Here is a 17,048-nt window from a genome sequence, read left to right on the forward strand (position 1 = left end):
TTCATATGGACTCATTTCAAACTGTCATAATAAAAAAGTTAATGTTTGTATAGAGTTTTAGAGAGACTGTAATACAGTGCCTGCACACAGCAAGGTGACATTTTTGAAGATGAAGGAAATGAATATCTGATGCAATAATGAAAGGTGCACTTTGTACTGGAGTTAATTACTGAAGTAAAAACAGCGTTCAGTTAATACTGAAATCCGTTTTGCTGCGTCTTACCTCTATGTCTTGGATGATCTTGGGATAAAGGGAGTGATAGTAGGAGTTGGGTGGGACTTCAGGCGTGCGGTTCTTGAACAGATATTTCTCCCTAGGGGTAGAACATATAAAAATGACAGCTGCTTTATATCCACTGGGATTTGTTTTCATGGGCAATAGACACTCAAGACTAATCAAGTATAACCTTACTTCCTCCTTCTTTTACTTTCCTTTCTCCTAAATTAAATGCCACAAATAGAAGATTAACAAGTACACTGAAAACAAGTAGTTTACCTGTATCCTCCAATAGCATCCTCTTCATTTTTAAGCCATTTTTGTAGATCTTAATGCAAATCAAAAAGTAGGAAAGCTAACCCTGCATGTGGGTTTGTAAATGTGTTCTCACCACTGGTGTCTCTCAGACAGGCCTTTCCAGAGCGGGTCCGTGCGGACCATGCGTTCGATGAGCTTCTTCCACAGCATACCCTCCGAGATGACCCTCTGCCACTCCTTACACACCAGCTCTGCCGAGCAAAGCGAGCGTGCATCCAGGAAAGACAGGATGTTCTCTGCTATGTGATCCAAGCCTTGGGCTAAAGGGAGGAAGAGAAGAGGCTGAGTGTTTGCAGCAAAATTAATAGGAGTTCATATGGTGGGTTTATCTGTGCCTGGGTTTCATTATTTTCAAAAGTAATCCTTGTTTATTGGAATTTAATTCAAATGTAAATAAATGCCTTAAAAAAAAAACAAGATTAAAGAAAAACCAACAATACAAAATCCTGGACAAACATTTTAGGAATACTATGTAGTGCAAACTTTCTGTAGTTTTATGTTTTGTTGCTGCTGTGTTCATTAGAAGAAGGCCTCATGTACTCTCAACTACAAGGACCGTCCTCATGCAGCAGAAAACAACTTTTGGATGCATAGACATCAATCAAAGTCACTTTAAAATAATCCTCCATGTTTATAAAGTCTGGTGATTTTTCAGGGAAATATATAATAAATGAAAATGATGAGTAGTGTGTAGGGCTTGCTGTCGTTTCAAAAGTTACAATACCACTACCCTTAAAGTGATACCTACACCAACTAAGTACTTCAATTGATGACCATCAAGTGAAGGTAATTGTCTCTAAGCAAAACGTGACCAATCGCCATATTCTTCTAGATCTGGGTACAAAAAGAATTGGATGCAGTTCTCGTTTGACTGGAGAAGTTTCAATACTACTTGGTATTGGGTTATTTTGTGGATACCTTAAAGGGCATCTACTACAGATACACAACCCTCGTCGTATGTGTGCCTAACTGTACAGTCACACTGTGGTCACATTGGAGTTTTTACAACTAAACTTTCACGTTTATATCCGTTTCTGTACCTGGCAGCGCAGTGATGAAGTCCCTCTGCAGCATGGGTTTGAGGTAGGAGTTGATGTGGCCGTGCTGGTAGTGGCACATACGGGAGATCAGGCGCTCGACAAACTCCACCTGGTCGGCCTCCGACCACTGGTCGAACAGGGCGATGCAGTGTTCCTTCTCCTTCTCGTAGTTCCCCTCTGACGGACGCTTGCGGGACCCGACAACAGGACCATTACTAAGCTGTAAATTTAGAAAAACACCACATTGAATTAAAATCTAGTTACTACAGTAGAATAAACACAGTATCACCTCAATTGTTTAAGTTTTTTAAAGAGGAGTATCTTATTGTTGTAAGTTCAAAATCAAATATTCATTGCTGAAGTTTAAAGTTTGTTAAACCACTAGAAGCTGGCAGTGGTGTGGGTGTACGAGTGGGAACAGGAAAAAATGCTTTCAAATAAATGTTAATGTCAACAACATTTGTCTCCAACGGTTTTTACTTGAATAAAAAGGCATAAAGGGGGAACAGAATATCACAGTGCGCTGTGAATCAAAAATAAAAGACATTTAACATTGTTAAAAGAATACTTTCTCAAATTTTAAACGATTTTGAAGCCTGTGAAACATTAACTCCCCATTATACGAGGGTTCCCCTGGGGAGGAGACTTAAATAAAAGCAAAACAATTCATGAATGATGCCATTCCTCTGCAGCATACACGCATTTGAAACACTGTATATTTAAATAAACTAAGCTGCAGATCATGTACACACAAACCTAACGTACACAAACAGATGCGCGCACACACACACACACCTTGAGAACTGTTGTCTTCTTTGGCGACAGATCGTCCACGAGGTTCGATGAGTCCATCCCTGACGTGTTCTGTAGAAAAAGAACAAAACAAAAGACAAGTTGCGGGTTAGTGTTTTATTCTTTCGCCATGATCATTGTTAAAGGCACTGTGAGAGCCAGGGCAGCGGTGTGGACAGCGCTGGACACAAGAGTGCCACAAACACAGCCAAGAAAGGGTAACCATCAAGACTTCTGGGGCGTGCACGCACAAACACCCGTGCATACACACACATATGGAGTGAAAAGAAACTGAGCTCTGCAACAAAAGGAATATATTCGCTTGCTTGTCTGTGATGTTGGCTAAGTAGTCTGGACAGGAAATTAAACTGCAGCATCTTGGGTATGTCACTGGCAGTAGCAAAGGCAAGACTGCAATAACATCAGATAGTGGTCTTACAGCATATAGACAGGATAGAAGAGAATAAAATTGGAGAGCTAGCCAGATCTCACCGATATCTAGTATGACTTATGTCCCTCACAAGTGTATTGCAAACAAGCCTAGAGTCATTTTAACAACAAATCACTTATTAACAGTAATAGATCAAGAGGTTGAGCGCTTAGTCTGGATCTTAACACTTGATAAACAATCAAATGTAAAAATAATAATAAACACAAATAAATGGCAGGTAGCAGGTTCTTTATAGCATATAAACACTTATTTGAAAGTCATGGACAGTCAGGCAGCAATATCATAATCTTACATTCATCATTACATACGTACAAAACCAACATGGAGACCTGCTATGCTCTTAGGGGGCTTCATGTTTACTGGTTTTAGTTGTGACTGAAGATACGCTGGACTTTTGATGTGAGGAGACCACCTTGACGCTGTGAAATTAACTTTTTCATCAAACAAGCATATTCCTGAAATACGAAGACTCTGCTGAAAACTCCAGAACTGAGCAGGAACAGCCCAACCAGAGCACAATTACATATGAAACACACCAAAAGAAAAAAAAGGTACTACTGAGTCATTGCTATTGTTTGCAGGTTCATTCCTAACTACTTTCTAAACAATGTGCATTCCGTGTTCACAGATATGTTGACAAACTAATTTGGAGAAATGGGACAGACAAGGCAGTTTACCTGGGAGAGGGTCAATGCTATCACATATCAGCGTAGGTGATGACTGAGCCAAGGTCACAGTCTTTGAAAACAGCTATGTTGGCAAAAAATCTAGAATAGAGGCCCGTCTGTGTATTTATCAGTTAGTGCTTCTCCAGAGGTCGAAGAGTTGCCATTGGCAGGCTGAACCTGGGGCCTTTCTTAAATTATACTACTTATCGAGATATTCTTTTTTAAAAGTAAAAACGCAAAACCCCCTCAATAGCTGTGCCATGATTTGCTAAATGTAGTTATCCATCCAACATGGTGATGCTGCTACATGTGGAGAACAAAACCAACAAAGAACATATCAGTGGTTGGCACTAACACAACCACACAAACAAACAAACGGTCAGGTACCAAGACCAAAGCAGACAGGACAAGAAGCCAGGATGGGCTTGCTGGTGTTGATGATCATGCAGAGCAGAAGAAGAGAAGGAAGGAGAAATAAAAACAGACAGACCAGGTTTGGCCAGGCAGGCAGGCAAGCAAGCATGTAGCCTCTCAGCGCTTGAAGGAAGACCCCCCACCTCGGCCCTCACACCTCCAGGTAGAAGGTAAGAAAAGTGTTACTCCTCAGTGCGGGGTTTTCTCTGGTACCCCCTGTGTCCTTCCTCCACTCACACCAAATTACTTAGCAAATAGTCTACCATTCAAACTGTAAAAGTATCCAGTTTTCATTACACAGCACAATCACTGTTTGACTTTTTAAGCATTCTGAGGCATAATTTAGATGCATGAACTGTGATTTGACATGATTATAAGGAAGTAAATTACAGTTCATAAAGCTACAATTCTTTGTCAAGCAGAGAGGGTGTGAGGACGCACCAGAGAAGAACCTGAGAGCAGTGTGCTTCCCACAGGGTATTAAAGGACAACATAAGGTGAGGAGGTAGGAGGGTGAGGGGGTGAGAGGGTGCTGTCTGCACCAAGGTGGTATGAGGAGTCATGTTGGCGAAGAAAAGTGAAGGGTGAGGAGATGGCAAGGGAGGAAAGGGAAGGGAGAGGAGGAGGAGCAGCAGAATTAAGAGGAGAGAGGCAGAACCTGGTTGTGAGCCCGGGTGGAGGGGATGCTCTGCAGGCACCTGAGTGCACACAAACTCTCAGCCACCGAGGAGCAGCCCAGCCAGAGAGAGCGAGGCACAGAGCACTGTGTGAAAGAGAGAGAGGAAGGGGGGAGAACGAAGTGGACAGGGTGAGGGAGGAAGAGAAAGGGAAGAGCGAGAGACCAGAGATGGGAAGTGAAGGAAAAGAGAAAGGAGAGGGGGGGGGGGAGATTGATGAGGGAAGTTGGGAAGAGGAAACCAAAGGAGATGAGTGAATGGATGGATCAATGAATGGACAGATGGATGGAAGTGGTGAGGAGTTGGCGAGGAACAGGACAGGTGGTGGAGTGTGGAAAAGTGTTGAGAATATAAAAATAAATAATAAGATTTGGTTTGAAATTGTGAGGAGGTGGGTGTGTAACCATCAAAGGTGAGGAGAGAAGAGGGAAGGAGGTGGGGGATAGTGAGGGGAAAAACCAGTATTAGAGCTACACACACATTGGCACAGTGAGCGCAGGAACACACACTCCTTCACACACAAGATACAGACTGATAAACATACACACAGAAGCATTATTAGACATGAACTGGGTGGGGATAGGTAGAGGAGAGGGTGGGGCAATGGGAGTAATTGTCAATTAGTGTCACTCTTGTATTGACAGAAACCCCACCCACTGTTCTGCCATCCCCACTCTCATGAGTGGTTAGTGAATAACACTGGGACAAAAAATAAAATAAAAACAAAGAAATACACAGACACAACCTGGACAAACGTCAATAGGCCTGTAAGATTACGGTGCACAAACCCTGAAGAAAATGTATATTTCCTCTACTTGAATATGTGGAATCATTCTTCAGTAAGAAGAAAGAGACCATGTATACATTCATTAAGTCCATTGGCTACTGTAGTATGTGCTCTTGTCAGAAAATTACTTCCCACACTATGTCAAAACTAATAAACTCTATTCAACATTCATTTCTCATTCCCTGAATGGGTAAACATGTGGGTACATTCCTGTGTTCGGTCTTTCTAGTTATTGTTTTTAACTAAGAGGCCACAATAATAGATTTTGAAAGTAATGTATGCATTACTTTTCATTGTATGCAGTGATTTTACAATGTGTTGAACTTTTAAGCACTTTCCTAAAGTGTGGTAAGGACTCTTTAGTGGCATTTCATTCCTCCCAACGATGGTTATTCACGGTCTCTAAACATCTGTAGTAGTTGTGGATAGGACCTTTTAGCAAAAATAGGCTCCAACTGCTCACTTAGGCACAATTGTGTCCAACAGGAGACTTCTGGACCTTTATAATCTACAAAACAATATAGGATATTAACAATACTTTTAAGGCCTAACGTACTATGTCAATACAATACAACTGGTTTGTTTGTTAGAGAAACTGAGGGCTGTGCGGTATTTCCGATATGGAGTACGAGTACCGGCCAAACGAATAGAAACAAATCATTGTGCAAGTTCATTGACAAAACACAATTGTGCCGAATCTTAATTAGCGTCTTCTTTAAGACCACATTGACCCCTGTAATGTTAATGTTAGCTATTTCTAAGCTAACGTTAGCCTAGCTGGCTAGCTTATCAAGATAGCTAATCATTACAGAAGAAAACGATGTTACTTGTTGAACCAAATCTGACCGTCTGAAGAACAACACGATATATTATACTGACAGTTCATGTTTCTGATTACCAAAATAGCTTTTACGACGCTGACCAATTGACTGTTTTGGTATGGTAATGCATGTCAAGTACACCTAGCATTCTTTAGCATGCTAGCTCTTAAGCTAATTGCTACCTCACTAATCGTGGTAAACGCTATGTGAATGAAAAAGCAATACACTTCCTTCTACGCACTTTGAAAATATAAACAGAGAACCAGCACAGTGTTACGATAATAACAACAGTCCGTTGTATTGTGATATCTATTTGACTGCTCCACACATCCATTATTATGTAGGTGGCTTAACATAAACTACAAAATATAACATACCCGTACATTTACGTGGTTCATCGCCTTCTAGCCTGTGTTAGCTGGATGGCTAAGTATCGGACAGGGCCCAGTTAAAGTGGCGCAGCGTCACCGCAGTGAACGCTACCCCGAGAATCCTCGCCTGTCTTCGGCCGACACTGACATCAATCTTTTAATTTCCCCGCTGTTTACCAGTGTTATCCAAAACAATATACGTTTTACATGTATCCGATGCTGAAGTCAATGTCTCGGTGAATAATCCGACCAGTGTGCGGAGCATTCTTAGCTAAATGTATCGATAATTCCAGGCCCTCCCTCTGTTTTCTGGTCCCCCCTCCTTTCTCCTCCACCTCTCCCGACAAGCCGCTTCAGCCCGTTCCTGCCGTCGAATCGAGCCTCGGCGCTTCCCCCCAATATAAGAGCGATACTGAACACTTCGGTTGTTCAGGATGCCAGTAGGAAACCAATCTTACCATCAGTTCCAACGTTTTGTCCTCCATCTCCGGCTCCGGCTCCATGTTGACGATCCCCCCCGAAACTCGCTCTGAAAATGGAAACCCAGCCCTGCGTCGGCGGCCCGCAAATGCAGAGACGTCATTCACTTCGCTCAACCACACAGCTTTGGTAGGGCTGTGTCAAAAGGGTGGGTGGGGGTATGGTGACGCCCATGCGATGAAAAAACGCGCTGATTGGACAGATTTTGTCAAAAGGGGAGTGATTTCTTAGCTTTGCTTTTTATTGATTGGCTCACCGTGCTACCAAGGCTTCCCCGGTGACTCCCCCAAACAAAAGGGCAAATGGATGAAGATGCTGTTGCTATCCTGAAGTGGAATACACTAAGGCAAAATCAATCATCCGCATAGCTTTGCTAAAAGATGCTGCAGGATGTTGGCTATTTTAATAGATCATGTGTCATTAAAGGAAATTAAGAACTCCATAAAACAGTAACAGAAGTTGTGAGGCAAGGATTTCAAGTTGTGTGTCCTATTACAGCTTTGTGCAAATATGGACAAATACAATTTCGAGACGAGGTTTGGGTTTTCATTACATTTCCACCCAATTGCATATTTTAGTAAATCCACACAGGATGATGCATGGTTAAAATGAATGTAAATGAATAGGCAGATGGATTACAGTGACATAAGTTACACCAAAGACCCCTTGCAAAAAGTGTTTCAGAGTGAATGGGATAACTTTGAGTAAAACATGAAACTGCATGATGTCAGTAATAAGACCCGCTTCAGACTTTAATATAAATAATCAAAAAAACTTGGCGAAACAGGAACTTTTCAGTTCCCCTCAACCTTACCTTAGTTCACCTTTGCTCACACTTTTCTATGAATCCCATAGGCATTACATAATTATTGTTGAAGTCAACTGAGCGTTAGTGTTTGAATTACTCCCATCCCACAATCTGAGAACTGTAGTTTTCTTCGCATGACACGTTTTAAGGCTGTAAAATGCAGGATGCTTGGTTTCCTTCCTTAACACTCAGTGCTTACTCTGAGAATTCATCTAAGCAGGCTCTTTATTGCAGTTTTACTTCCTTAGCTCGTCCTGTGAATCAATGGGACTCATTTTTTAAAGAGAGAATGGAAGAGTGTTTGGTGGTGTATTTAACAGCCATTATTTAACAACTCCCTGGGTAGATCTGTCTTTACCTTTTCTCCACAAAGCGTTGAATGAAAACTCACCTTTATCTTTTAGCGTTTCGCTAATAGGGGGAAGTTAATATCAAATCTAATTTTCTAGATGACCAACATATCACACATTTAAAAATTGTATCTGCAGGAATGCATCAACAGATTCAGATTTTGAAAGGATTTCTGATAACATAAAGCTGTCACAGAGTAATTCACAAATGCAATCAAATACAGGTAGAATCTTGTAATTGGGATTCAGCTTCTTGAAAATGTGAGAAGTTCATCACGTGTTGTCAAGGAGGACACTAATGATTACCAAGAGATTCATTTTAAATTGAAGAAAGCAAATGTATCAGACCTTTGTTTTCTGACATTTAAAATGAATTGATTTTCAACATAAAGAGGTGGATCCTGACGAACTAATTTAACAGAACCCCCTAAAAGCAGTCATGCATACTTATCACTCACACAGGAGGATAACAATATATTCATTTTACGTCAGGAAAGCATAGAAAAGGTCCACTTTTCCAGGAAGTGGACAGACGCCGCACAGGATTGAGACCAGAGCAGATGAGGAGGTAGCAATGGTTTTCAGCAGTTCAAATTTAATACTTTGTCCCCCTTTCTCTACAGAAACCCAGGTAAAAAAAATCCCCCACTCTCATAAAATACAACAGCAGCAGTTACCAGTAAAAAAATGAAATGCAAAAAAAAAAAAAAAAAAAAAAAAAAAAAAACAAGAGAGAAAGCATAGAAGGGAGAAGAGAGAGAGGGGAGGGGCATAATGAGGCAAGAAAGGAAAATATATTTTCTATATGTGAGGAGTGAGTCCAAAGTTCTTCTTCAGACCGGATCAGGGGCAGCGAGGAATCTGGGAACTTGCTGTTGTGTTCATTCAAAATGGAGGGTAGGAGAAAAAAAAAAAGAACAAAATGAGTCGAGTCCAATCCAACTAGGGGAAGGAACCACCACTCTAAGGCAGGGATTTATTCAGGAAGGGCTTTCTCCCTCTCTGGATGAAAGAAAATCTCACTCCTCTTCAGCCTGTGTTATGCATTTTGTCATGTGTACAGATGAAATGTGTGCGCAAGTTTGTGTATGCAACAGGTAAATTGGAAGGTGTGTCTGTCATATATGGTCAACACGGTTGCACCTCTCACTTGCTGCAAGAGAGGTGGCATTTTTCTTTCCTCATTTCTTCATTCATTCCTTTTCTTTTTTATCTCCCAATATCAGTCCCCGACTACCTAGTAGTCATCCAAATTAAAGAACTCATCGTCCTCTCCTTGGTACTCCATGCCCTGGAAATCCACCCTGTACCGCAAGATACCTGAGGAACACAAAGATGATAGATTAGCAAGGGGAATATGATGGCTTGCCAGTTTATGTCAATTTGTATCAGGATAAAATAATTCCCTCTTAGCCATGAGGGTGGGAGTATTTGTATCTAAAAAGCACACACTCATGAAATCCTCTTTTTTAAGTATTACTAACTGAAATAAAAACTAAACATAAAATGTACTTTTAAGTTGAGGAGGAAATGTACTAGTCAAACTAGTCATTTTTGTCAATTTTTCATAAAATAAATAAATAATGTTTTTACCGATATATAATACATTTGACTTACCATCAAAGATTATGCATGATTATGGCCTCTGTCACACACCCATGTTTAATGTTATATTTTGACATCACGTCACTAATGTCCAAAGTTATGACAGATAGTTTTGGATCAACAAGTGTTTGAAACAATATTCAAACTCTTGGAAGGTAAAGGATAATGTGAAATTATTGATCACATATAGACTTTCTAGTGCCTAGTTGTCCTCATAGGGGAGGACAGCATACAGGGCAAATACAGCACAACTTTAGAGAATTCAGGCCGCTTTCAATTTGTCTTCACTATGCCTAAATTCTTTACCTCCACCTAAAAAAACTCAGAGGGTGGCCAAAGGACACGAGGAAAAATAATTAATGGGGGAAAAAAAAAAAAGAGAAGAGAACCAGTCTGTGGCAGTCTGTCCCCTCTACTGTATCAAAATCCATATCAAGTGGCCCAACAAGTAGCACATCTAGGTAAAGTGCACGAGTCCATTACTTCACTCTGCTGGAGCCATGGTTATATGTGAACAGTTATTTTCTAAACGTGGTCTGAAATGGCATCTTTTAAGACAAATGAGCTATAGCCATAACGTACTATATAAAGATTATAGTCTTGAGTTCATGGAGTTAAGCCAATGATTATTATTAGCCTGTGACATTCTTGCAATCATATAGCCCTAGCTATCAATGTCCTAATTTTTGCTGAACTCGGCATAAAATTAATTTAGGTTGAGCAGCTTTCCTGAAAAGACACTCTTATTTGAATTGGGACAAAACGGTTATGTGGCTGAAAAATGGAAAGGCTCGTTTTCCGACACCAGTCCAGGTTGCAAAGGAAAAGCATGATGGAAACCTGAAGATACATGCAGTCTGGAACCAGCTCCCTCTAGTTGAATTACATCTACTCACCAAGTCACAGAACAAACTTAATGAATGAAATAACCACTAAACAACACATACCCTCCGTTCTTCCTAAATTTAAGTTTTACAACTGTACAATTCCACGGTCATAAACTCTGTCGTTATACAACAATTTGTGCTCACCCCCGATGCCTCCAAAGCCCTTGACAAACTGGGACCCTTCCTGGCTCTTGTCTGTGACTATCTCCAGCGTGGCTCCAAATTTCTTGTAGTTGTTAGCAAACCACTCCAGCAGTGGCATGCTCTCGAGCAGCTCATGTTCCTGCCCCGTCTAGAAACACAATCAGAGTCAGGAACACATTGCATGATGGGTAATGGGTCTAACTTAAAATCGGTCCTTTCTTTGTGGCACTCACCTCTTTGTCTGTGAAGTGAGACTTGTCTTTCTCCTGCTCTGGCGTCAAGTACAAAGTCTTCTCATCTGAAAACCAAAAAGGAGAGACATTAAGATTATAGCATTATGGCAAAAATATGTATTCCCCTGTTTCTCAGCAATGGTAGATGTGATTTTTGTGGTTTGTGTACCGTTCTCTAATCCGTTGCTCTCTGCCCCATGTACACGTAGAATGTAACGCATGGTGTCTAAGTTCTCGTAGACTATGAGGATCTCCACTGCTCCCATCTCCAGGGCTTTGAGCGTGTCCTCCACACCAAAACAGTACTTCCCCGTGTCCTGACTGATCTCATCAAAGTACCGTCCTGTAGAGAGGGACAACCATTAAGAAAATCTCCACCATAACAAAAGTGTTTGTTTCTTTTAGCGGTCACTAGAGACGCCTAAAAACTGTTGTTCCAATAGGACGACTCACCTATGAGCTTCTTCTCCTGAATGAACTTGACATTAGAGAGAACCTCTGCTGAAAGCTCAATAGCCTGATTAAAACCATTCTCTCCTCCATAGGAGATGTCCACTAGCTTCAAAACCTTGGCCTGCAACCTCTGTAGAAAACAAACACACATATATAGGTTAAACACACTGGAGGTTTCCAAACACCGGCATAAAAAGATGTTATAAGAAGGACACTTCATATTAACACCTCATACGCTGACAATAATCATTATTAAAACATAATTCTGCGGGTTTTGTTTCCACTAGAGCTGAGGCAGGATATCTGTGGAAGGCTCATTTAACAGGTACCAGTGATAAGCCATTGCTCTGGTGTTATTGCACCCAAACTTCTGCCGTCCTAATCTCCTAATAAAGTTTCAAACATATTTGCTGTTGATCATGTAAATATTTAATCTTCTTACCAATACACTATGCACTTAATAATTTACACTAAGCTGAATTAATAGTGCAGCATGTTTTTTTATGAGGGTATTCATAATATCTGTAACTATTGTACAGCTAGTGTGTACGTTTCCCTCAATCACAATATAAAGGCTATACTGATAATTGAACTGTCTCGGCTAAAGACTAGACTCTTTAGGCATCTACTCCCCCACAGTGAACTGAGATTCCAAATTGTTATGTCGTCTAGTTTCTGAATTGTTTAGACATTCACAACATTTAATGATGGATACATTACATAGTTAATACCTAAATGTTACTTATTTTCATCAGAACACACACAAAAACAGACTTACTGGGTCGAACATGTCCGATTGGCTGAGTTCTGTCTTGAAGTCGGCCGAGCCAGCCAAGACCATTCCTGCTACATTAACTTTGTCGTTGGACACAAAGAGCTGGACAGCCGTCTCAGCCACCTTTCTCACATAGTTGTGTCTCTTTTCCATTCTCAGACGAGCAAAACGCAGAGCAGACTGCCCTCCTCTGCCTGAAAGAAAGAATATGATAAACAATCTTTAATGTTAACACAGAGTAATATTTAAATCAATTCTCTATCCGCTGTGCAGTTGAACATAGCAAAGGTTTAGTGTTTGTATGAGTATTGTGGGTAAGTACCGTGCTTCTTGGGTAGGTCCACAGTGAACTTGTGCAGCACCTCCCTGGTGTTGCCCTGCAGTGTGCCAAACAGCGCCCCACTACCGTCGATCACAATGAAGCCAAATTTACTGTCGTCAGAGAGCAGGGCTGTCAATGCCTGCGTTAGAGGAGAGTGAGGGAAGAATGGATGATGAGAGCGTCACACAAAGCAAGTGTAATATAGGTACCAAGAGAGAAATGCAAGTCTGTACGAGAATAATATCATATGCAGACACAGAAACAAAGCCTCTCACCTCGGTGTGGAACTTGTTGTCGCAGAGGTACAGGGAAGTGTTGATTGGCTTAAAAGGCTCAAAATCAATATTGACTTTCTTCTCTTTGCCTTCGTCTGTCACAATGGTGCCACAGTACACGACCAAACCATTGGGTGGCACTGGAAAGAGAGAAAGGACAATAGTTTAGAAAAACATCAGGCTTTTGTGCAAATGAATAAACAATGTACAGTGTCTGGATGGGAGGCCGACATCATTAAGCTTTCTCAAATATGTCACTGCACATGACCCACTCTAGGTTCTGAAAAGCCTCAACATATGGTGACAAAATGTCAGAAATGTATTTTACCTGGATCACTTTTTTTTATTATGATGTGTAGTAAGCACTGTATTGATGGTTATAATACATATCCTTTTCTCATAGTTATAGCAACTACTTTATAATCCAATGCTATAACCACCACATCAACTTTGCTCTCATTTATTAGCTGGTCAGAAGTTGTAAGGAGGCAAATATTACACCATACATGGTTATATGTTAAACACAGACTTGGTGACAAAGATGTTGGACAATTACATTCATATAATTCCCAGTTCAATCTACAACCTAATGTAACTGAAATCGGTTGATGTTTATAAAACTTATTGGTGATTATTTAGCAGCTTTTCTCACACCCACTGAAATGAGATCTTTGCATCAGTAACATCTGACTAAATGTCAATTAGATACTAGATCTGATTATTATCTGGCCTTTACTGGGGAAAAAAGGGTGGGTTTTCTTCTGTAAAGGTAGGAATGAATTACACCCAGCTGCTTCTGAGAAACAAAATCTCACATGGAAGTCAGCAGAGTTTTATTTACGTTTTTGTTGTAACACATACCCTTGTTGTAGAGTTTTAGTCTTTGCTGTACAGAGGTGATGGCCCCGAGTACAGAGAGCCTGTTGACTCTGCTCTTAATGTTGGAAGCAGTGCCAAACTCATCAGCCAACATCTTGGCCACTCTAGATATCTGGTCCTTGGGGGGGATGATCAGTGAGATCATACTGGTGCCATTACTAAAGAAAGAGAGATGATTTAATGTTAGTGCTCACATAAACACTTAGGCATACATACACACAATGTTCTATGAGATGCAGTGTCGAACAACTCAATATAAACAGTGCTTTACTATTTCAATAGTGGAACAGAACAAACCATAACAATGCAATTCATATCTGCCAGAATGACACTGACACGATGGGTGTCATCTACACAAACTACTGTTTAATCAACTTTGATTATTTGGAATTGCCACTTTGACCTGTTCCTTTTATTCTGCTCAAGGCAACACAGCCTCTTGCTCTCATCTCAATTTGTAAACACACACAAACCTTCCCTTGCAAAATATCACCTTGACAAGGTCTGAAAGGTTAAGGGACAAACAGGGTGGGCTTTCAGTTACACAGTATACAATATCTGCCCTTGAAGCAGAGGACTGTTTTCACTGCTCCACACTCTCTCTCTCTCTCTCTCCATTCACTGCCAGTCAAAAGACAAAGCATACCAGTACAGGCTGACGCTGACACTGCACACACACACACACACACACACACACACACACACACGGCAGGTAGCAGCAGCCGGATGAATATGGGGCAAACGGTCAACTGTGTGTGACATGGCAGGCGGTGGAGCACAGAACAGCAGATTCTGCGCAACACTAGACGGCAAGCTGTCGCAGAGCAGGCAACAAGCAACTGTAGCAACACCCACATTTCACATGTCGTGTTTGATCATTTAAGAAGGCCACAATGTCCCTAACTGCAAGCAGCTGATATGGATGTTTTTTCAACTGACAATTTTGTAGATAGTAAAGCTTTGATGTAACGCCGAGCAGCGCGCCTGCCATGAGGTTACTAACTTAACGGACTCATGCAGGAATAAATAACCTTTATCATATAATCCTCATGAAAACAAGAAAAGCAATCTTCATTTGAAGTTGTGGCTCAAGTCTATCGCACCATGTGGAAGTCACACTGTAAGCGAGCCGGCTTTCCTCTCTCATCAACGTGCTTTCTTGTTAAAGACACCCATGGCGGCCTCTTTCCAGAGATGACGTCTATTAGCCGGTCTCATTAGCAACACAGCTAACATTACCGTTACTTGCTTTAAACGCTTTGTGGGACTTGGGGATCATTCTCCGCAATGTCAACCATGACACAGACAAATTAAAACACACATTATTCCATATTAACACAACGTTTCCGACCTACAGACAGGCTAAAGCAGTTAGCGTTTAGCAATTAGCAAGCTAGAAGCAAAAGCTATGATAAGCTAAGTTAGCTATGCTAAGCTAACCACTCCCAAATTCGGCCACACTTATCCAATCTCCAGCTGTTGCGGCGGTCAACATCCACACCATCACCCTGTACAGTGTACTGTATTGACTCACAGCTCAAACCAATCCCTTACCCACGGGCAGCTTCCAAACTTTTGATCAGCTTCTTGATTTTCCATATCTCCACGTTCCTGTCCGCCGCGCTAGGGTCGTCCGCCATCTTTCTGCTGTAGTCGCTTCAGCACCTGAAAAGACGTGAAAAAAGGAGAACAAAACATATGGATTCAACCGGAAAGGATAGAGATTGACCTATATTCACAGTCTTATTATGCTTGCAAAATATTTGTCCAAAACAGCTGGACTAGGTACCTCTCCAACCTAGTGGCGCGGTGTCCGTTAGGCACCTGACCAGTACTGGCAGCCGGGCTGACCGTGAGGGAAAGTCTCTACCCGGGCTGCCCTCTCAGTACAGTGCGCCGAGAATTACAGGCCTACTTCTGCCAGGCCCTAGCGTCCACCCTGTTCTTATCTAATACGACCTACTTTCCCCTGTTCTTCTGGAAACAGCTGTCAGCTTTATAGACGTTCGTATTTATTGGCAAAAATAGAGCCAGTACGGTACCTGCCTCGGACAACGCCGCTCCGCTCCGCTATCTGTCCGCTGCGCTACGTCGAGTCGGTGGTCCGAGGAGTGACGTTGCCTTCCCGACCGGTTTCTCTCCTCCACACGCTGCGCGTGGTGCTAACGACAGGGCTCACATGTGGGAGGTGGTTTGAATTGTGGCGTTCACTTCCTGGAAACCACATAGAAACCAATAACAGCTCATGGCTCGTACGTCAATCATAAAATTCTAAACAACTATTGGACGGAAGCTAAACACCTGATCAAAACTGGGTGGGCACCCGAAATTTAGCATCATGGGACTTGTAGTTGGTGTGGTTTTTCAGTAGAATTTTTTTAGGTTTTACAAAACTGGCACATACATTTTTATTGTGGCTTCTATACGAGTTTGTACTTTCAGCTAAAGGCATACTTTGTCTTCAGCCAACGTATTATGTTACATATTTCCATATATATTTGGTGTCAAGACTGACATCTGCTGGCCCATTAAGAAACATGTTGGCCAGATAAACTCAAACTCAGCTTTTTTTCTTTCTTACATATTTCGTCTGAACATTAAATTGTTCTGAATGCTATGTAGACCTTGATGCACATTATACATGTTCAACTGTTAAACAACATCATTATAATCTTATGTTTTACCTGTCAGAAATATACAGAACATTTTATAACAACACATATTAATCTCTCTTGCATAAAGGATGGGTTTTCACCATGCTCCGCTGTCTTGCTGATACCTTTAGTTTCATGAAACACTTCAACTCTCACTGGGCTCAAACACTCAAATGGGAGAAATATTTGGCGTTCAAAAACCAGCAGTGGGTCTCATGACAATCCAAGAAACGACATTACAGCAGAAGTCACCTTTTGATGTACAAGTAATTATGGCTTATGTTTTTCTCAAAACTGAACTCTGTTATCAACCCAGCTTCTCTTAGCTAGACTACTATTTTGTGACGCAACAGGTGTCTTGAATGTTTCACCTATGTGTGCTTTTCTTTGTATATCCAAGTCAGCAGTGTTCAGCCTTCTTTTTAGACTACGAGTGTTGCAAGAATGTGGCTTCCAAACTGCGGAGTGGGCTCTTTTAAACCAGAGAAAGGTCAGCTGTCCAATTAGTGTGACTGGTGGTATAGAAGACTTCAAGCCATGCAGGTCAGTAATCCAATTATCTTCTGTTGTTGAGGTTGATGATGCAGATGCAAATCATTGAGGGAGCTATGTGTAAGCCTAAGATTG

The 17,048-nt window shown here is 41.4% G+C and overlaps 2 protein-coding genes across 4 annotated transcripts in view; both read right to left on the reverse strand.

The window, feature by feature from the left end:
• Positions 1–7,173, reverse strand: part of fbxw11a (F-box and WD repeat domain containing 11a) — a 17,776-nt gene extending 10,603 nt beyond the window's left edge. The window contains 5 exon segments of the mRNA XM_029441195.1: positions 224–314; positions 609–795; positions 1,576–1,795; positions 2,371–2,439; positions 7,015–7,173. Coding sequence (XP_029297055.1) covers positions 224–314; positions 609–795; positions 1,576–1,795; positions 2,371–2,439; positions 7,015–7,059 — 612 coding nt within the window. The 5' untranslated portion in view covers positions 7,060–7,173.
• A 1,963-nt stretch (positions 7,174–9,136) lies between these two features.
• Positions 9,137–15,968, reverse strand: LOC115014397 (eukaryotic peptide chain release factor subunit 1). 3 transcript variants are annotated; one of them, XM_029441196.1, is made up of 11 exons: positions 15,810–15,968; positions 15,322–15,432; positions 13,750–13,925; positions 12,889–13,028; positions 12,614–12,752; positions 12,295–12,485; positions 11,517–11,646; positions 11,233–11,406; positions 11,064–11,128; positions 10,831–10,978; positions 9,137–9,514 (listed from the first exon to the last, which is right to left on the reverse strand). In XM_029441196.1, the coding sequence occupies exons 2-11, from the start codon at positions 15,405–15,407 to the stop codon at positions 9,432–9,434; spliced, it is 1,332 nt and encodes a 443-aa protein (XP_029297056.1). In that variant the 5' UTR covers positions 15,408–15,432; positions 15,810–15,968; the 3' UTR covers positions 9,137–9,431. The 3 variants fall into 3 exon arrangements, with proteins under 3 accessions (XP_029297056.1, XP_029297058.1, XP_029297057.1); XM_029441198.1 differs by having other exon boundaries at positions 15,814–15,962; XM_029441197.1 differs by having other exon boundaries at positions 15,557–15,938.
• Positions 15,969–17,048: the final 1,080 nt, after the last annotated feature.

The sequence above is a fragment of the Cottoperca gobio genome, chromosome 10, assembly GCF_900634415.1.
Source record: "Cottoperca gobio chromosome 10, fCotGob3.1, whole genome shotgun sequence".
Lineage (NCBI taxonomy): Eukaryota > Metazoa > Chordata > Actinopteri > Perciformes > Bovichtidae > Cottoperca > Cottoperca gobio.

Bases quoted from the DNA above. Each gene is read 5' to 3' on its own strand.
- LOC115014397 (XM_029441196.1), bottom strand. From the start codon at position 15,407: ATGGCGGACGACCCTAGCGCGGCGGACAGGAACGTGGAGATATGGAAA. The intron at 12,753-12,888 runs GTGAGAGGCTTT...CCTCTAACGCAG, and splicing joins ACAACAAGTTCCACACCGAG to GCATTGACAGCCCTGCTCTC. The intron at 11,407-11,516 runs GTGAGTCGTCCT...CCCTCTCTACAG, and splicing joins TCAGGAGAAGAAGCTCATAG to GACGGTACTTTGATGAGATC.